This window comes from Epinephelus lanceolatus, chromosome 4 (assembly GCF_041903045.1).
Source record: "Epinephelus lanceolatus isolate andai-2023 chromosome 4, ASM4190304v1, whole genome shotgun sequence".
NCBI classification, from domain to species: Eukaryota; Metazoa; Chordata; class Actinopteri; order Perciformes; family Serranidae; genus Epinephelus; species Epinephelus lanceolatus.
In genome coordinates this window covers 48,772,951-48,795,161 of record NC_135737.1, presented here as the reverse complement: position 1 = coordinate 48,795,161, position 22,211 = coordinate 48,772,951, and the positions used below count along the sequence as shown (strand labels likewise).

General features: G+C 39.8%; 3 protein-coding genes and 2 pseudogenes across 3 annotated transcripts; all 5 read right to left on the bottom strand.

The window, feature by feature from the left end:
* Positions 1 to 1,089: 1,089 nt before the first annotated feature.
* LOC117259272 (olfactory receptor 52K1-like) lies at positions 1,090 to 3,544 on the bottom strand. The gene is given in 2 exon segments (XM_078166816.1): positions 1,090 to 2,049; positions 3,536 to 3,544. A coding segment is annotated over 1 exon segment (960 nt). The 5' UTR covers positions 3,536 to 3,544.
* A 1,571-nt stretch (positions 3,545 to 5,115) lies between these two features.
* Positions 5,116 to 9,112, bottom strand: LOC144462698 (olfactory receptor 52N2-like; annotated as a pseudogene).
* A 1,572-nt stretch (positions 9,113 to 10,684) lies between these two features.
* On the bottom strand, positions 10,685 to 11,632 carry LOC144462697 (olfactory receptor 52K1-like). The gene has a single exon (XM_078166815.1). The coding sequence runs from the start codon at positions 11,630 to 11,632 to the stop codon at positions 10,685 to 10,687; it is 948 nt and encodes a 315-aa protein (XP_078022941.1).
* A 4,010-nt stretch (positions 11,633 to 15,642) lies between these two features.
* On the bottom strand, positions 15,643 to 19,706 carry LOC144462696 (olfactory receptor 51F2-like; annotated as a pseudogene).
* Positions 19,707 to 21,263: 1,557 nt separating this feature from the next.
* Positions 21,264 to 22,211, bottom strand: LOC144462695 (olfactory receptor 52E8-like). Its single transcript, XM_078166814.1, has one exon. The coding sequence runs from the start codon at positions 22,209 to 22,211 to the stop codon at positions 21,264 to 21,266; it is 948 nt and encodes a 315-aa protein (XP_078022940.1).

Here is a 22,211-nt window from a genome sequence, read left to right as displayed (position 1 = left end):
ATATATCTATTGCACTACAAAAAGGAAATGAGGGGTTGTACATCCCAAAAGCCAAGTGATGATCTGTTGAAGAATGGGGAATCTCTGAAGAAGTTGGTGGAGTTTAATGATAGGTATCATTTCCTGAAAGATATTAGAGGTCTCCCATCTTTTTGGCAGGGAGCACAAGTGTAAACTAGATAAGAAAGTCAGTTTAATACAATGTGCAAGTGCGAATCAGGGTCAGAAAGATTCTACCCAGGCAGCAGAGATTATGAGCAATCAAGAAGGCTCTTTCAGATGAGAACAGTGGCTGTGATAGCATGGCACATTTGTTTGAAAATTCAGGTATAAATGAATCTAATTGGCATGTTGATGCCTTCACGCCTGGGGCCATATGAAACGAATGAAATTTGGGGCAGACTGGACAAGGTACACAGAAGTTACATCAACTTCCTGTTTCACCAAGGTAACATAATTCAATGTAAACTCACAATCTTCATTAGTAAGCATCATACAGGTCTTGACTTTGATATGGATGGGTTAGGAAGGGGCTGGAAGGTGTACATCAAAGTGAAAAACATGTCATTTCTTGTGGCCAGTAGGTGGAGCTATAACCATAAGTCCATTCTGGCATGCAGGTGCCAAAAGGCCAGGACGATGAAGAAGCATGCCAAGTTTGGGGCAGATTGGAAAATGTTTGCTTAATTTACAACTTCCTGTTTTATGATGAAACATGCAAAATGGCCGCTATACCATATCAAACCCATTAGATGAAAGCTCATAATTTTCATCTGAAAGCATCATCAAGGTCTTGAGATTTTTGGGGTTTTATGAAAAGCATAAACCATGTTGTTTCCTGTTGCCATTAAAGGGACACCAGGTGTTGGCCAGTTGACAGCCCCACTCCTCTCTTGAGCCAAGTTAGTTTGTAAGACTTACAGTTGGTGATTTGATGATGAATCAAGAATCAACAGAATCAAGCATCACATAATTTTAAAACAGTTCATCTTAATTTCTACGTTCCATGAGCATTTTCATTTATGACATAACAAAATTCTGACCTATTTTTGTTTTCCTCATTAAATTGACATTTTACATTTCAGATTTTTAATAGTTTTTGTAAGAATGAGGAACAGTTCGCACGAAGTGACAGGATGTCATGGTCTTCATGATGTGCTGTCGAATCTCAGTGGTTCTCATGCCATAGATGATCGGGTTGACACAGCTTGGGAACAACACATACATGATACTAAAGAAAACCCGTACAGCAGCAGGAAGACTGTTTCTGATTCGATATGACAGGAAAGCAACAAGTGCGAAGGCCAGGCTGATGGTCATTACCACAATGTGAGTGACACAAGTGTGGAGCGCTTTAACACTCGACTTACTGGAACTCAGCAAAGAGGTGAATATGACCACATAGGAAGAACTGATGAAGATGAAGTCTGCTACAGAGGCGAGGAAGACACCCAAAAGCCCAACCAGGTTGTTTTTGGCAGTGCTTTCACAGGCCAGCTCCACTAAGGCCATGTGCTCACAGAAACAGTGATTTATCACATTTGAAGAGCAGAATGACAATGATCCTGCCAGACTCACCACTAATGTATTCAGGAAGATGTTTCTAATAAGAAGTGGAATTACAAATTTGAGGAATCGTGGTAACGCCATGCGTTCATGGTAGCAGAGTGGCGAACAGATGGCAAAGTAGCGGTCCAGTGCCATCCACACCAACAATGTGGAATGAAAAGCCCCTGAAAACTAAATGAAGAGCATCTGAACCAGGTAGCCAATCAGAGAGATTCCCCTCCAGCCAAACAGGAAGCTCAGCAGCATGTTGGGAACAATGACCAGTGGGGAGCTCAGGTCCACACAGGCCATGCTGGCAATGAGGATGTACATTGGTGAGTGGAGACTTCTCTGTGAAATGATGACATACAGCAGCATGGAGTTGGCTGACAGTGACACAACAAACATGATGAAGAATGGGATGAAGAGGACGGGCCTCAGAACTCCGAGTTCATTGAAGCCATTGAGAATGAAATGTTTGTGTGAAGAGACATTCTCCATCTCCACTTAAAACGTCCTCATTCAGGGTTTTAAGTGGATTACCTGAAAACAGAGAAACATTTTTAAAAGTTCCTTCACCACCTCAAAGACACAATCTGTGATCTGAATAAAGTCAAAACACACGTACACACAACAAACAGGCCGATTATCAGAAGAAAATGTCAGCAAACACAAATATGTTACATTTTTGTATTTCATCTGTAACTAAGGTTCTATGAATCCTAGATGACCCCTGCCAAACTGCAGACCAGAGCCACAGATACAGATGCAGCTCTCAATCTCTCCAAACAAAAGTGAAGAAAAACTGATGAAGATGTTTTATAAAGATATGTACATTTGTGTTAAAGGTTCAAAACATGTAAAAAGGGTCCATCTGCACATTCGGGAAGATTCTATTTTAAATTAAGATAATGAGAAACCTTTTTATTGCCAAAGACTTTCCTGTGGTGTTCATCATTTCCTTTCATCATTTATTTTAAATGAAAGTAGGTTGTCTTTAACCATTTAGTTGTTAATACTGTTGCTACTAACACTACTACTACTATGTCTGCAACAACATAGAAATATAATATACAAAATGTCCCACGCTCTCCCTCTATAAAACAGTAAAATGCTCCTGACACTTTAATTTATTTTTAATATACATTTGTTTACATCAGTACTGTTAGTAAACAAAGCAGGGTAAACATATTTAAATTCTGATCAGCTAACAGACACAATACTAGTTATTTTCTGTTTCTTGGTTAAATTGCAGTCATCTGGAATTTACTCTCTTACTGCAAAATCTAAACACACACTTTTGTTCAAGATTCTCTTGCATTTAATTTTTTTTTAGAAAATAATTTAAAATGACTGGTTGAAATAGTGAGTCAGTCAGTAGTGACTGTACCTGTGAAACTCCTATCCTACACCCTGAATTATTGTCACTAATATTCAAGTATTTAAAAACCGGACTTGTAATTTTATCTACGATAATTTAAACTTTCTGTCGAAAAACTACTTTTATTCAGTGACCACAGAACAAAGCAACAACTTCATCAGGAATGGAGAAAGGAAAAGAAATTCAGGCCTGCAGTCAGAGTAGTTACCGCCTCCTGAAATTCTTGATATTTTCTCTTGTGACCATCTTTGTGACTTAGCTGCCTTTGTCTAGACCCACAGAAATCAAATCTGTCTACTAATATCACCTTTTCACATTTTGCAAGGGTTTGAGTGTTTTGTCGGAGAGGAAAATACGAGCGACAAGAAAACAGGCAGAGGAGTGACTGCAGAGAAATAACTTGTATCAGAAAAACAGCAAGAACATTATCAGTTAATGCATCTGCTAGCTGAAGGGAAACTTTGAAAGGATTCAAAAGCATATACTTGTTAGAGGAACAACACATCAGCACCATCACACATTTTAACAAACAAACCTCACCAGAAGCAGAGCTGGCTCATCTCTCCTCAGAGTGTTTGGTTTGACATCACAGAGAACACTGAAAACACTCAAATTCATTAGAAGACTCAGACAATCATTTTCACAGTATCTAAAAATGTCATCAAAGAGCATATCATTGATCATATCATCAACTCTAGAAAATGTCTGAAACAATCCAGGTGAAATATCTCTCCCACTGTCAAAAAATCAGATTTGTGAACTCAACCATGAAAAGTTCAACAAGAGGAGCTGCTGACAGTTCAGCTCTGTCGAAAAGAAATCAGCAGCTTTTACTTGTTCTTGGTGTTTGGCAATTTGTCTTGTCTGCCAGGTGTTAATGTCCTCCATCCATCCCTTCGACCACATGTCCCTACTGAATGCTGACTAAGCACTTTAATACCCTCCATCTGATGCTGCCATAGGCTGCAGAGATGACGTTCAACTCCTCATTCCATTTCAGCCAATTCACAATGAAACAATCTAAGAACTTCAAGTCATGATTGTTAACAAGGTATTCATCAGCTGTAGTACTGTACACATGTGTAACAGCCCACTGATCTGGATCAATACATCAATTTATTGATCAACAATCTAATATCATGGATGCAAAGTGAAAACATTCAACCATATCTTCATCTCTTGGATATGCCTTTATTTTGAAAATCGGCCACAGTCAAACAGCTGCAGGTAGGCGGCAAACAGCCAAGAAAAAAACAATGAGGTTAAGGATATTTACTGAGGAATAAATCAGCAGTGTGACCTTTGTAAAATATGCTGTAATGAGATTGAACATCATGTAATGTTTCCTGTTTGGCTGGCACCCACTCCGCTAACTTCTTGCAGCAACATTAGCTGCTCTGTTTCAACAATGATTGGAGAAACGTACACTCAGGCTGAAATTCATTCATTCCTGCTGGAGGTCACAGGTTGATGAATTTTTAAAAGCAGAGATGCAGTCTCTAAGGAGAAACTCAAAGGGACACAGTCTTATCCCAGTCAACAAGCCATGCCAGGGTCCTTTCCAGCAACCTGGCATATACTTTCCAGAGGGGACTCAGCAACGTGATACCTCGATAATCAGAGCAGACCCTCCAGATCCTTGCCATTCCAAATTTACTATCCCCATCCACCACAAAACATTAAAAAGGTCACCTAAGTCACCTGAGACAGCCCAACATTACAATGGCCTTTCAGCATGGGCAAGCGCAAATATCATCCACCCTTGGCAGTTGGCAATTCCAGGGCTTCCACATGCAGGAGTTGTTTCAGTGATTATCAAGCTGCAGCCCCTCTAATGTCCTGGTACTATTCAGCTACTTGAGGACAAGTCTAGAGATTCTTCTTTGCAGGTTCTCAGGTTACCACAACAAAAGGGATTAATAACCTTATGACCTCAGTTGCCAGCAGCTTCCTTCACAGTGGAGAGTTAAAACATTCACCAATCTGATTCCATATCTCTAGCCTTCCCAAAGATTTAGGGAAAAATCTTCCAGAGATGGTGTTGGAGAATTGGAGGAACTCACCCTCATAACACATTTGAGTTTACCAGGTCCGTCTGGCAGCCTCCCCCACCACCTCATCCAACTCAACACCAGGTGTTGATCAGCTGACAGCCCCGCTCCTCTCTTCAGCCAAGTTTCTAAGACTTACAGCTGCATATTTGATGATGTTGGATGTTTGGATGAAGCTGTCCAGTAATAAGCACTGGGCTCAATGACTATCCCCAATGTTGCCTGGCACCTTTTGATCCCAGACCAACCAGACCTCAGCACAGAGGTAAATATGACCACATAGGAAGAAGAGATAAAGATGAAGTCTGCCACAGGGATGAGAAACATGCCCAAGAGCCCCACCAGGCTGTTCACTGCAGTGCTTCCACAGGCCAGCTCCACTAACGCCATGTGCTCACAGAAACAGTGGTTCATCATATTTGACACACAGAATGATAATGATCCTGCCAAACCCACAAATGGTGTGAGGACACACCATTTAGGACATTTCTGACCACAAGCGGGATGATAAACTTGAGGAATGGTGGTAACACCATGCGCTCATGATAGTAGAGAGGTGTACAGATGGCAAAGTAGCGGTCCAGTGCCATCCACACCAATAGAGTTGAGTGAAAAGTTCCAACAAAGTGAATGAAGTGCATCTGAACCAGGCAGCCAATCAGAGAGATTCCCCTCCAGTCAAACAGGAAGCTCAGCAGCATGTTGGGGACGAAGAACAACGGGACGCTCAGGTCCACACATGCCATGCTGGTCATGAGGATGTACATCGGCGAGTGGAGGCTTCTCTCTAAAATGATGACCTACAGCAGCATGGAGTTCGCCGACAGTGACACAACAAACATGATGAAGAACGGGATGAAGAGGACAGGCCTCAGAACTCCGAGTTCATTGAAGCCATTGAGGACGAAAAGTGTATGTAAAGAGACGTTCTCCAATCTGCTGGATTTTTACCTGGCTTATGCAACACTGTTATGATAGCGGAGTTCCATGTCGCTGCCCATGTGTCATTATCTAATGCCCAATTATATGTTTTACACACAACTGAAATTCTTTAAAAAATGAATTTGTATATCCATCGCTCCCAGGCGACTTATGTAATTTAAGTTTTTAATATGATTATGAATTTTCTCCTCTGTTATTGGCTTTGTAAGTGTGATATTCTGTTCTTTGGTCCCTTTAGGTAAATTCAACTTTTGAAAAAACTTAATAAAATTATCTTCATGGGATTTTGGGCAGCGTCATACAATTCTTGATAATATTTTGCAAATTGATTTGCTATCTCATTTCGACCTCTGATTACTACATTTGTATTTTTTCCATTAAGTTGCGTTACCGATACTCTCTTTTGCTGTTTTTTTAAAGTTTTTAGGCTAACACCTTAGCTGCTCTGGGGCCTCTGTCATATGTCCTGTGTCTCAAAACGGACAATGATTTTTCTGTCTCCATATTTAAAAGATTATTCATTACTGCTTTTGCCTCTTTGAGTTTCTCCAATACTGAGGTTTCCCCAGAGGCTTTGTGTGCTTTCTCTAATTCCTCAATTTTCATTTCAAGTGAAATCCTTGCCTTTTCTTTTTGTTTTTTCCTAAATGAGCCATATGCTATTATTTCCCCCCTTAATACAACTTTTGCCCCTTCCCATAATATTAATGGATTTACATCCTCTGTGTCATTGTACCTTATACCTTATACCTACCTTATACCTTGTACCTATCTTTGTTTTAAATTCCTTTTCTAAAATAAGGGAATTATTAAACCTCCAGATACCAGCACCTTCCTCCATACTACTCTTTATTGTCATCTGTAGAGGTGCATGATCTGAATTGATCATGATCTATATTTGGCCAATTTTGATGTTTTTAACTATAGATAGGTCTTTAGAGAACATAAAAAAATAGTCAAGCCTTGAGTAATTTCCTGTAACTGGGGAATAATATGTATAATCCCTTTGAGTTGGATTTAAGGTTCGCCATACATCAAGTAATCCCATATCCTTAGAGAATTTTCTCATCAAAAGTGCATCTTTTTATGCATTATGTTTTGTACTACTTTGTGAATCCATTTTTTCATTCATCAGTAAATTAAAATCTCCTCCTAATACAATTATCCCTTTACTTTGCACTGTAATTAAATCAATAATCTTCTCAATTAAACTTGGACCTTCTTCGGGAGGGTTGTATATGTTTAATAATGTAATGTATTCTCCATCTATCTTCCCGACCACAAAAACATATCTGCCCTCTTTATCGCATACTGTATTCTCTACTTCAAATGGAATATAGTTCCTAATCATAATTATAACACCTCTTCTGGATGTGTGATAAGACGAATAATAAACTTGGGCTTTAAACAATTTAGCTAATTTCTCATGTTCCATTTTGGACAAATGTGTTTCCTGCATGAATACAATATCTCCTCCCTGAGACTTCATTTGTGCGAGCACTTTACTCCTCTTAATTGGCTTGTTTAAACCATTAACATTAAATGAAATTAAATTGATATTCATACACTAAAACATAGTATATTCTGTTTGCAGTTCTATTTCTTGTACTCACAAGTCTACCAAATTCATTCAGCATTATATGCTGTAGACCTAAGTGCCTTAATTGTATCGAAAGTACTTTATCCATTCTCGGAATTTTTTCAATAACCAAAAATGCATACAAAAATATATATAAAAAAAACAGACAACAAATTATGACTTCCACTTGGGCTACAATACATAAAGTAGCTATCCACAGTCTTCCATGCTTGTGTCCATGCATGGATGCTAGGATCTTTAGTAAAGACCCAGAGCTGCAAGATTTTAAAAACAGCCCCAAAGAATATTTGCATCTAGTTAATAAGTACTTTAAACGTTTTTGTGGTTTGAGGAAAAGTGACCGTGACGTCAAAAACCACCATCAAAAAAAAAAAAAAAAAAAATCAGTACAGACAAAATGAATGCTACAGTTACAATTATAGCAAAATATCTAGGGTATAAGTTCCTTTTAATATAGTCATTCATTATAGAGTACAGTTATCAATGTGCATATGTTGAAAAAAAAAAAGTAGGTAATAAGCCAACCCATTGAACTGGCCTTTTAGAAATCAACTTAAGACAAGCACTACAAAATGAAAATTATATCCACACACCTTGAAAAACTGAGTTCATAATACTACAGGCTCTCTATAGCCTCCACTCCACCCCCTCCACCACCCCGATAATAAATCGGAACAATGGCGGGGGCAAAGCAAAGGCCACAGAGAGCCCGCAGTACCAGACAGAAATCAATCATATTTCATATTTAGGCTAGTTTTGTTTTTTTTGTTGTTGTTTTTTTCATCTAAACGGAAATAAGCATCCTGTTAATCACTGTGTGTGTGTTCATATGGGCGTACATGAGCACGCTTGTATAACATTATGCACGCACGTGTGTGTGTGTGTGTGTGTGTGCGTCAGCACTGTGCGTGCATGTCTATGCAAATACCAGTCTGTCAGATGATCGGTCTGGAGTTATTCCTTCCCAAAAAGTGCGACATTGTCTTTAATGGTCTGGCCTTTCAGTTCAGGCTCGAACCTTGTGTCCCACATAGCCGACCGGCTCAGTCCATGCAGTTATTTTCGGGCAAGTTCTGCTTCAGACACCTTACAGTTAATCCCATGCCCGCGTAGGCCGTCTGCTGCTTCCCAAGCTGAGTTGAACACCACCGCTCCCATCTCCAGGAAAACTTTAAGCTTATTGGGATAGCGTGACTGGAATCTGATTTCTTGCCGTTTTAATTGCTTCTTAATCTCGATGTATTCTCTCTTTTTGTTCTGCAGGGAATTAGAGTGATCATGATCGAGAAAAATCCTCTTCCCTTTGAACTCCAGTTTCTTCTTTATTCCAAGACCCGTGTAGGACACTTTCTTTAATTTGAGAGCTTGAAAATTTCACAACAATTGATCTCGGAGGGTCCATCGGGTTCGTTGGTTTACTCTGGAGTGACCTATGCGCTCTTTCTATCCCAGATTGCCGTTGGGTGGTAAATTTATGAGCCCTTTAATGAACGGGTCTATGAACTTCAGCATATCTGCAGCCTCCGTGTCCTCCGCCACTCCATAAATCCTCAGGTTGTTGCGTTGCTCTCGGTTTCCAAATCTTGACATTTTTCTTGTAAATATTGATTACTTTGCAAGAGGAAGGATATCTATCTCTCAGAGGCAGCGTTGCGATCCTCTGAAGCATTTATCCGACTTTCCACCTCGTCAGCCATCAAGTTTTTTAACTGCTCCATTCAGCGTTGTCACTTTCTCTTCCAGTCACTCAAATCCATTTTTCATCTCACCACAAAGTGATTTCATTTCAGACCTCAGATCCGACCTCATATCTGTTTTTAGTTCAGCAAGCATTGTCTTTATTTCAGCAAGAGCAGGTGTGTCCGAGCTCATGTTCTTCTCTTTTTCTCGCTGTTATCTTCTGGTATTTACTTTACTCATATGGGTCGGCTTTCTTTGAGTTTGTTCACTTAAGTTTATTCGCCCATAATTAGTCTCAAGATTAATTGTCTGTACAAAGCATCAAATTGTTTGTTTGATTGTTTGTTTGATTGATGGCGTGGAGAGCTTGATCAGTCCGCCATGACTCGTCACTTAACCGGAAGTCCCAAATGAGGGGTTGTACATCCCAAAAGCCAAGTGATGATCTGTTGAAGAATGGGGAATCTCCAAAGAAGTTGGTGGAGTTTAATGATGGGTATCATTTCTTTAAACATATTAGAGGTCTCCCATCTTTTTGGCAGGGAGCACAAGTGTAAACTAGATAAGAAAGTCAGTTTAATACAATGTGCAAGTGCAAATCAGGGTCAGAAAGATTCTACCCAGGCAGCAGAGATTATGAGCAATCAAGAAGGCTCTTTCAGATGAGAACAGTGGCTGTGATAGCATGGCACATTTGTTTGAAAATTCAGGTATAAATAAACCTAATTGGCATGTTGATGCCTTCACGCCTGGGGCCATATGAAACGAATGAAATCTGGGGCAGACTGGACAAGGTACACAGAAGTTACATCAACTTCCTGTTTCACCAAGGTAACATAATTCAATGTAAACTCACAATCTTCATTAGTAAGCATCATCCAGGTCTTGACTTTGATATGGATGGGGTAGGAAGGGGTTGGAAGGTGTACATCAAAGTGAAAAACATGTCATTTCTTGTGGCCAGTAGGTGGAGCTATAACCATTCTGGCATGCAGGTGCCAAAAGGCCAGGACTGTGAAGAAGCATGCCAAGTTTGGGGCAGATTGGAAAATGTTTGCTTAATTTACAACTTCCTGTTTTATGATGAAACATGCAAAATGGCCCCTGTGCCATATCAAACCCATTAGATGAAAGCTCATAATTTTCAACAGAAAGCATCATCAAGGTCTTGAGATTTTTGGGGTTTTATGAAAAGCATAAACCATGTTGTTTCCTGTTGCCATTAAAGGGACACCAGGTGTTGGCCAGTTGACAGCCCCACTCCTCTCTTGAGCCAAGTTAGTTTGTAAGACTTACAGCTGGTGATTTGATGATGAATCAAGAATCAACAGAATCAAGCATCACATAATTTTAAAACAGTTCATCTTAATTTCTACGTTCCATGAGCATTTTCATTTTTGACACGACAAAATTCTGACCTATTTTTGTTTTCCTCATTAAATTGACATTTTACATTTCAGATTTTTAATAGTTTTTTTTTTTTTAAGAATGGGGAACAGTTCGCACGAAGCGACAGGATGTCATGGTCTTCACGATGTGCTGTCGAATCTCAGTGGTTCTCATGCCATAGATGATCGGGTTGAAACAGCTTGGGAAAAACACATACATGATACTAAAGAAAACCCGTACAGCAGCAGGAAGACCGTTTCTGATTCGATATGACAGGTATGCAACAACTGCAAAGGTCAGGCTGACGGTCATTACCACAATGTGAGTGATGCAAGTGTGGAGCGCTTTAACACCCGACTTACCGGAACTCAGCACGGAGGTGAATATGACCACATAGGAAGAACTGATGAAAATGAAGTCTGCTACAGGGGTGAGAAAGATACCCAAAAGCCCAACCAGGTTGTTTTTGGCGGTGCTTTCACAGGCCAGCTCCACTAAGGCCATGTGCTCACAGAAACAGTGATTTATCACATTTGAAGAGCAGAATGACAATGATCCTGCCAGACTCACCACTAATGTATTCAGGAAGATGTTTCTAATAAAAAGTGGAATTACAAATTTGAGGAATCGTGGTAACGCCATGCGTTCATGGTAGCAGAGTGGCGAACAGATGGCAAAGTAGCGGTCCAGTGCCATCCACACCAACAATGTGGAATGAAAAGCCCCTGAAAACTGAATGAAGAGCATCTGAACCAGGCAGCCAATCAGAGAGATTCCCCTCCAGCCAAACAGGAAGCTCAGCAGCATGTTGGGAACAATGACCAGTGGGGAGCTCAGGTCCACACACGCCATGCTGGCAATGAGGATGTACATTGGTGAGTGGAGACTTCTCTGTGAAATGATGACATACAGCAGCATGGAGTTGGCTGACAGTGACACAACAAACATGATGAAGAATGGGATGAAGAGGACGGGCCTCAGAACTCCGAGTTCCTTGAAGCCATTGAGAATGAAATGTTTGTGTGAAGAGACATTCTCCATCTCCACTTAAAACGTCCTCATTCAGGGTTTTAAATGGATTACCTGAAAACAGAGAAACATTTTTAAAAGTTCCTTCACCCCCTCAAAGACACAATCTGTGATCTGAATGAAGTCAAAACACACGTACACACATCAAACAGCCCGGTCATCAGAAGAAAATGTCAGCAAACACAAATATGTTACATTTTTGTATTTCATCTGTAACTAAGGTTCTATGAATCCTAGATGACCCCTGCCAAACTGCAGACCACTGCTGACAACAAACAAGAAAACCGATTGTTGGCAACCCTTTGTGATGTTTCCATTGGTGTTGAGCCACAGAACCTCTGTGTTTTTCACTGACTCGTCCCTGCTTTTCAAATGTAGGTATTTTACGCCAAAATGTGAACTTTTCTTGACCATAATCTAAAGGTCTCTTTGCCTGAACCTCACCGCACGTTAACTACAGTGTTGTTGAGAAGCATCATGATTCAGCGTATCCACAAAAAAATACTGTACAACTGTAACTTATTTGTGGTTGGCAGAAATATAAAATACCAATATTTTTCAAAATAAAGTGTAATATAGACAAGATAATTAGAAACACGTAACACGTTAAATCAGTTCATGTCTGTGTCTGTCTGTGGTTCTTAACTTATTGGTCATGTCACTGAGTTAAGAATATTAATGGCATTTGGAATGAGGGACTTCCTTAATACATTTTTAGTTGCCAAATAGACTCTGCAATGCCTTCCAAAGCTCAAGAGCTCAAACTGGCTGAAGACAGGATGGCAGCTACCAGCTAAAATACTTCTCGCTTTCTTCTTTGTCCTCTCTGTAACGAGTTGGCTTAAGGGCTTTTATGGTTTGGCAGATATTGTGCTTTCAATTGATGCAGTCCTAGAAAGTTTTTTTCCTAGATATAGAGATAAAATGACCATAACAAGCAGAAAGGTGAAAACACTCTCAACCATAATTTACTACATGATGTCTACAATCTGCTGGCTAACAATGAGGCCACAAAGTTTCACTTGAGAGTGGAGAACCGTACTGAGATATTTAAAGTTTTCCACAGTTTCAACATACTGACCATCAAGTGAAACTGGCCCTGTACTTAGATCTTGTTTTGTGCAAATATATAATTCTAGTTTTGCCTAAACCTAACCACATGTTAACCTCAGTGTTGCTGAGAAGCATTAAGATTCAATGTATCTGCTACAAATTTACATATAACTGTAACTTATCTGTGGTTTACAGAAATGTTAAATGCCAACATTTTTAAAATCAAATGTAATTTTTAGCTGGTTGATTGAAATATGTAGTGGAATCTAGAGCAACAGATACAGATGCAGCTCTCAATCTCTCCAGACAAAAGTGAAGAAAAACTGATGAACATGTTTTATAAAGATATGTACATTTGTGTTAAAGGTTCAAAACATGTAGAAAGGGTCCATCTGCACATTCGGAAAGATTCTATTTTATTTTGATATGATATATTTTTATTTTATTTTAATTGAAAGTAGGTTGTCTTTAACCATTTGGTTGTTAATACTGTTGCTACTAACACTACTACTACTATGTCTGCAACAACATAGAAATATAATATACAAAATGTCCCACGCTCTCCCTCTATAAAACAGTAAAATGCTCCTGACACTTTAATTTATTTTTAATATACATTTTTTTTTACATCAGTACTGTTAGTAAACAAAGCAGGGTAAACATATTGAAATTCTGATCAGCTAACAGACACAATACTAGTTATTTTCTGTTTCTTGGTTAAATTTCAGTCATCTGGAATTTACTCTCTTACTGCAAAATCTAAACACACACTTTTGGTCAAGATTCTCTTGCATTTAATTTGTTTTAGAAAATAAATTAAAATGACTGGTGTAAATAGTGAGTTTTGTGTTTTGTAGTTTGTTTATGGGGCTACCCTTTTGTAGACATTTTCAGTAGTGACTGTACCTGTAAGACTCCTATCCTACACCCTGAAATATTGTCACTAATATTCAAGTATTTAAAAATTGGACCTGTATTTTTATCCACGATAACTAAACTTTCTGCCGAAAAACTTCTTTTCTTCAGTGACCACAGAACAAAGCAACAAATTCATCAGGGATGGAGAAAAGAAAAGAAAAGAAATTCAGGCCTGCAGTCAGAGTGGTTACCGCCTCCTGAAATTCTTAATATCTTCTCTTTTGACCATCTTTGTGACTTAGCTGCCTTTGTCTAGACCCACAGAAGTCAAATCTGTCTCCTTATATCACCTTTTCACATTTTGCAAGGGTTTGACTGTTTTGTTGGAGAGGAAAATACGAGTGACAAGAAAAGAGGCACAGGGGTGACTGCAGAGAAATAACTTCTATCAGAAAAACAGCAAGAACATTATCAGTTAATGCATCTGCTAGCTGAAGGGAAACTTTGAAAGGATTCAAAAGTATATACTTGTTAAAAGGAACAACACATCAGTACCATCACACATTTTAACAAACAAACCTCACCAGAAGCAGAGCTGGCTCATCTCTCCTCAGAGTGTTTGGTTTGACATCACAGAGAACACTGAAAACACTCAAATTCATTAGAAGACTCAGACAATCATTTTCACAGTATCTAAAAATGTCATCAAAGAGCATATCATTGATCATATCATCAACTCTAGAAAATGTCTGAAACAATCCAGGTGAAATATCTCTCCCACTGTCAGAAAATCAGATTTGTGAACTCAACCATGAAAAGTTCAACAAGAGGAGCTGCTGACAGTTCAGCTCTGTCGAAAAGAAATCAATAGCTTTTACTTGTTCTTGGTGTTTGGGAATTTGTCTTGTCTGGCAGGTGTTAATGTCCTCCATCCATCCCTTCGACCACATATCCCTCACTAAGCACTTTAATACCCTCTGTCTGATGCTGCCATAGGCTGCAGAGATGACGTTCAACACCTCATTCCATTTCAGCCAATTCACAATGAAAAAATCTAAGAACTAAAAGTCAAGATTGTTAACAAGGTATTCATCAGCTGTAGTACTGTACACATGTGTAACAACCCACTGATCTGGATCAATACATCAATTTATTGATCAACAATCTAATATCATGGATGCAAAGTGAAAACATTCAACCATATCTTCATCTCTTGGATATGCCTTTATTTTGAAAATCGGCCACAGTCAAACAGCTGCAGGTAGGCGGCAAACAGCCAAGAAAAAAACAATGAGGTTAAGGATATTTACTGAGGAATAAATCAGCAGTGTGACCTTTGTAAAATATGCTGTAATGAGATTGAACATCATGTAATGTTTCCTGTTTGGCTGGCACCCACTCCGCTAACTTCTTGCAGCAACATTAGCTGCTCTGTTTCAACAATGATTGGAGAAACGTGCACTCAGGCTGAAATTCATTCATTCCTGCTGGAGGTCACAGGTTGATGAATTTTTAAAAGCAGAGATGCAGTCTCTAAGGAGAAACTCAAAGGGACACAGTCTTATCCCAGTCAACAAGCCATGCCAGGGTCCTTTCCAGCAACCTGGCATATACTTTCCAGAGGGGACTCAGCAACGTGATACCTTGATAATCAGAGCAGACCCTCCAGATCCCTGCCATTCCAAATTTACTATCCCCATCCACCACAAAACATTAAAAAAGTCACCTAAGTCACCTGAGACAGCCCAACATTACCCTGGCCTTTCAGCAAATATCATCCACCCTTGGCAGTTGGCAATTCCAGGGCTTGACAACTACCTGACTGATCTCTGGGTAAGGCTTTCCCTGAGTCCTCCAAATCTGCTTTTCTTCATGTTGGTTCAGAAGTTCCCCAATGTTTTCAATGTCCCAAGTCAAGTCTAGCAGTTTCCTGGTTCCCTTCTCCATGGCTTCCCTGAAGTCCTTCCACATGCAGGAGTTGTTTCAGTGATTATCAAGCTGCAGCCCCTCTAATGTTCTGGTACTATTCAGCTACTTGAGGAGAAGTCTAGAGAAGCTTCTTTGCAGGGTCTCAGGTTACCACAACAAAAGGGATTAATAACCTTATGACCTCAGTTGCCAGCAGCTTCCTTCACAGTGGAGAGTTAAAACATTCACCAATCTGATTCCATATCTCTAGCCTTCCCAAAAATTTAGGGAAAAATCTTCCAGAGATGGTGTTGGAGAATTGGAGGAACTCACCCTCATAACACATTCGAGTTTACCAGGTCCGTCTATTGCCTGGCACCTTTTGATCCCAGACCAACCAGACCTCAGCACAGAGGTAAACATGACCACATAGGAAGAAGAGATAAAGATGAAGTCTGCCACAGGGATGAGAAACATGCCCAGGAGCCCCACCAGGCTGTTCACTGCAGTGCTTCCACAGGCCAGCTCCACTAACGCCATGTGCTCACAGAAACAGTGGTTCATCATATTTGACACACAGAATGATAATGATCCTGCCAAACCCACAAACGGTGTGAGGACACACCATTTAGGACATTTCTGACCACAAGCGGGATGATAAATTTGAGAAATCGTGGTAACACCATGCGCTCATGATAGTAGAGAGGTGTACAGATGGCAAAGAAGCGGTCCAGTGCCATCCACACCAATAGACTCAAGTGAAAAGTTCCAACAAAGTGAATGAAGTGCATCTGAACCAGGCAGCCAATCAGAGAGATTCCCCTCCAGTCAAACAGGAAGCTCAGCAGCATGTTGGGGACGAAGAACAACGGGACGCTCAGGTCCACACATGCCATGCTGGTCATGAGGATGTACATTGGCGAGTGGAGACTTCTCTCTAAAATGATGACCTACAGCAGCATGGAGTTGGCCGACAGTGCCACAACAAACATGATGAAGAACGGGATGAAGAGGACGGGCCTCAGAACTCCGAGTTCATTGAAGCCATTGAGGACGAAAAGTGTATGTAAAGAGACGTTCTCCAATCTGCTGGATTTTTACCTGGCTTATGCAACACTGTTATGATAGCGGAGTTCCATGTCGCTGCCCATGTGTCATTATCCAATGCCCAATTATATGTTTTACACACAACTGAAATTCTTTTAAAAATGATTTTGTATATCCATCGCTTCAAGGCTACTTATATAATTTAAGTTTTTAATATGATTATGAATTTCCTCCTCTGTTATTGGCTTTGTAAGTGTGATATTCTGTTCTTTGGTCCCTTTAGGTAAATTCAACTTTTGAAAAAACTTAATAAAATTATCTTCATGGGATTTTGGGCAGCGTCATACAATTCTTGATAATATTTTGCAAATTGATTTGCTATCTCATTTCGACCTTTGATTACTACATTTGTATTTTTTCCATTAAGTTGCGTTACCGATACTCTCTTTTGCTGTTTTTTAAGTTTATAGGCTAACACCTTAGCTGCTCTGGGGCCTCCGTCATATGTCCTGTGTCTCAAAACGGACAATGATTTTTCTGTCTCCATATTTAAAAGATCATTCATTACTGCTTTTGCCTCTTTGAGTTTCTCCAATACTGAGGTTTCCCCAGAGGCTTTGTGTGCTTTCTCTAATTCCTCAATTTTCATTTCAAGTGAAATCCTTGCCTTTTCTTTTTGTTTTTTCCTAAATGAGCCATATGCTATTATTTCCCCCCTTAAAACAACTTTTGCCCCTTCCCATAATATTAATGGATTTCCATCCTCTGTGTCATTGTACCTTATATATTCTTGTAGCACACTTCTTATCTTTGTTTTAAATTCCTTTTCTAAAATAAGGGAATTATTAAACCTCCAGATACCAGCACCTTCCTCCATACTACTCTTTATTGTCATCTGTAGAGGTGCATGATCTGAAAGATATATTTGGCCAATTTTGATGTTTTTAACTATAGATAGGTCTTTAGAGAACATAAAAAAATAGTCAAGCCTTGAGTAATTTCCTGTAACTGGGGAATAATATGTATAATCCCTTTGAGTTGGATTTAAGGTTCGCCATACATCAAGTAATCCCATATCCTTAGAGAATTTTCTCATCAAAAGTGCATCTTTTTATGCATTATGTTTTGTACTACTTTGTGAATCCATCTTTTCATTCATCAGTAAATTAAAATCTCCTCCTAATACAATTATCCCTTTACTTTGCACTGTAATTAAATCAATAATCTTCTCAATTAAACTTGGACCTTCTTCGGGAGGGTTGTATATGTTTAATAATGTAATGTATTCTCCATCTATCTTCCCGACCACAAAAACATATCTGCCCTCTTTATCACATACTGTATTCTCTACTTCAAATGGAATATAGTTCCTAATCATAATTATAACACCTCTTCTGGATGTGTGATAAGACGAATAATAAACTTGGGCTTTAAACAATTTAGCTAATTTCTCATGTTCCATTTTGGACAAATGTGTTTCCTGCATGAATACAATATCTCCTCCCTGAGACTTCATTTGTGCGAGCACTTTACTCCCCTTAATTGGCTTGTTTAAACCATTAACATTAAATGAAATTAAATTGATATTCATACACTAAAACATAGTATATTCTGTTTGCAGTTCTATTGCTTGTACTCACAAGTCTACCAAATTCATTCAGCATTATATGCTGTAGACCTAAGTGCCTTAATTGTATCGAAAGTACTTTATCCATTCTCGGAATTCTTTCGATAACCAAAAATGCAGATGAAAATATATATATAAGAAAACAGACAACAAATTATGACTTCCACTTGGGCTACAATACATAAAGTAGCTATCCACAGTCTTCCATGCTTGTGTCTATGCATGGATGCTAGGATCTTTAGTAAAGACGCAGAGCTGCAAGATTTTAAAAACAGCCCCAAAGAATATTTGCATCTAGTTAATAAGTACTTTAAACGTTTTTGTGGTTTGAGGAAAAGTGACCGTGACGTCAAAAACCACCATCAAAAAAAAAAAAAAAAATCAATACAGACAAAATGAAAGCTACAGTTACAATTATAGCAAAATATCTAGGGTATAAGTTCCTTTTAATATAGTCATTCATTATAGAGTACAGTTATCAATGTGCATATGTTGAAAAAAAAAAAAGTAGGTAATAAGCCAACCCATTGAACTGGCCTTTTAGAAATCAACTTAAGACAAGCACTACAAAATGAAAATTATATCCACACACCTTGAAAAACTGAGTTCATAATGCTACAGGCTCTCTATAGCCTCCACTCCACCCCCTCCACCACCCTGATAATAAATCGGAACAATGGCGGGGGCAAAGCAAAGGCCACAGAGAGCCCGCAGTACCAGACAGAAATCAATCATATTTCATATTTAGGCTAGTTTTGTTTTTTTTGTTGTTGTTTTTTTCATCTAAACGGAAATAAGCATCCTGTTAATCACTGTGTGTGTGTTCATATGGGCGTACATGAGCACGCTTGTATAACGTTATGCATACACGCGTGTGTGTGTGTGTGTGTGTGTGCGTCAGCACTGTGCGTGCATGTCTATGCAAATACCAGTCTGTCAGATGATCGGTCTGGAGTTATTCCTTCCCAAAAAGTGCGACATTGTCTTTAATGGTCTGGCCTTTCAGTTCAGGCTCGAACCTTGTGTCCCACGTAGCCGACCGGCTCAGTCCATGCAGTTATTTTCGGGCAAGTTCTGCTTCAGACACTTTAGAGGTTAATCCCATGCCCGCGTAGGCCGTCTGCTGCTTCCCAAGCTGAGTTGAACACCACCGCTCCCATCTCCAGGAAAACTTTAAGCTTATTGGGATAGCGTGACTGGAATCTGATTTCTTGCCGTTTTAATTGCTTCTTAATCTCGATGTATTCTCTCTTTTTGTTCTGCAGGGAATTAGAGTGATCATGATCGAGAAAAATCCTCTTCCCTTTGAACTCCAGTTTCTTCTTTATTCCAAGCCCTGTGTAGGACACTTTCTTTAATTTGAGAGCTTGAAAATTTCACAACAATTGATCTCGGAGGGTCCATCGGGTTCGTTGGTTTACTCTGGAGTGACCTGTGCGCTCTTTCTATCCCCAGATTGCCGTTGGGTGGTAAATTTATGAGCCCTTTAATGAACGGGTCTATGAACTTCAGCATATCTGCAGCCTCCGTGTCCTCCGCCACTCCATAAATCCTCAGGTTGTTGCTTTGCTCTCGGTTTCCAAATCTTGACATTTTTCTTGTAAATATTGATTACTTTGCAAGAGGAAGGATATCTATCTCTCAGAGGCAGCGTTGCGATCCTCTGAAGCATTTATCCGACTTTCCACCTCGTCAGCCATCAAGTTTTTTAACTGCTCCATTCAGCGTTGTCACTTTCTCTTCCAGTCACTCAAATCCATTTTTCATCTCACCACAAAGTGATTTCATTTCAGACCTCAGATCCGACCTCATATCTGTTTTTAGTTCAGCAAGCACTGTCTTTATTTCAGCAAGTGCAGGTGTGTCCGAGCTCATGTTCTTCTCTTTTTCTCGCTGTTATCTTCTGGTATTTACTTTACTCATATGGGTCGGCTTTCTTTGAGTTTGTTCACTTAAGTTTATTCGCCCATAATTAGTCTCAAGATTAATTGTCTGCACAGAGCATCAAATTGTTTGTTTGATTGATGGCGTGGAGAGCTTGATCAGTCCGCCATGCCTCGTCACTTAACCGGAAGTCCCAAATGAGGGGTTGTACATCCCAAAAGCCAAGTGATGATCTGTTGAAGAATGGGGAATCTCCAAAGAAGTTGGTGGAGTTTAATGATGGGTATCATTTCTTTAAACATATTAGAGGTCTCCCATCTTTTTGGCAGGGAGCACAAGTGTAAACTAGATAAGAAAGTCAGTTTAATACAATGTGCAAGTGCAAATCAGGGTCAGAAAGATTCTACCCAGGCAGCAGAGATTATGAGCAATCAAGAAGGCTCTTTCAGATGAGAACAGTGGCTGTGATAGCATGGCACATTTGTTTGAAAATTCAGGTATAAATAAACCTAATTGGCATGTTGATGCCTTCACGCCTGGGGCCATATGAAACGAATGAAATCTGGGGCAGGCTGGACAAGGTACACAGAAGTTACATGAACTTCCTGTTTCGCCAAGGTAACATAATTCAATGTAAACTCACAATCTTCATTAGTAAGCATCATCCAGGTCTTGACTTTGATATGGATGGGGTAGGAAGGGGCTGGAAGGTGTACATCAAAGTGAAAAACATGTCATTTCTTGTGGCCAGTAGGTGGAGCTATAACCATTCTGGCATGCAGGTGCCAAAAGGCCAGGACTGTGAAGAAGCATGCCAAGTTTGGGGCAGATTGGAAAATGTTTGCTTAATTTACAACTTCCTGTTTTATGATGAAACATGCAAAATGGCCCCTGTGCCATATCAAACCCATTAGATAAAAGCTCATAATTTTCATCTGAAAGCATCATCAAGGTCTTGAGATTTTTGGTATTTTATGAAAAGCATAAACCATGTTGTTTCCTGTTGCCATTAAAGGGACACCAGGTGTTGGCCAGTTGACAGCCCCACTCCTCTCTTGAGCCAAGTTAGTTGGTAAGACTTACAGCTGGTGATTTGATGATGATTCTAGAATCAAGAGAATCAAGTATCACATAATTTTAAAACAGTTCATCTTAATTTCTACGTTCCATGAGCATTTTCATTTTTGACACGACAAAATTCTGACCTATTTTTGTTTTCCTCATTAAATTGACACTTTACATTTCAGATTTTTAATAGTTTTTTTTTTAAGAATGGGGAACAGTTCGCACGAAGCGACAGGATGTCATGGTCTTCACGATGTGCTGTCGAATCTCAGTGGTTCTCATGCCATAGATGATTGGGTTGAAACAGCTTGGGAAAAACACATACATGATACTAAAGAAAACCCGTACAGCAGCAGGAAGACCGTTTCTGATTCGATATGACAGGAAAGCAACAAGTGCAAAGGTCAGGCTGACGGTCATTACCACAATGTGAGTGACGCAAGTGTGGAGCGCTTTAACACCCGACTTACCGGAACTCAGCACGGAGGTGAATATGACCACATAGGAAGAACTGATGAAAATGAAGTCTGCTACAGGGGTGAGGAAGACACCCAAAAGCCCAACCAGGTTGTTTTTGGCAGTGCTTTCACAGGCCAGCTCCACTAAGGCCATGTGCTCACAGAAACAGTGATTTATCACATTTGAAGAGCAGAATGACAATGATCCTGCCAGACTCACCACTAATGTATTCAGGAAGATGTTTCTAATAAAAAGTGGAATTACAAATTTGAGGAATCGTGGTAACACCATGCGTTCATGGTAGCAGAGTGGCGAACAGATGGCAAAGTAGCGGTCCAGTGCCATCCACACCAACAATGTGGAATGAAAAGCCCCTGAAAACTGAATGAAGAGCATCTGAACCAGGCAGCCAATCAGAGAGATTCCCCTCCAGCCAAACAGGAAACTCAGCAGCATGTTGGGAACAATGACCAGTGGGGAGCTCAGGTCCACACACGCCATGCTGGCAATGAGGATGTACATTGGTGAGTGGAGACTTCTCTGTGAAATGATGACATACAGCAGCATGGAGTTGGCTGACAGTGACACAACAAACATGATGAAGAATGGGATGAAGAGGACGGGCCTCAGAACTCCGAGTTCCTTGAAGCCATTGAGAATGAAATGTTTGTGTGAAGAGACATTCTCCAT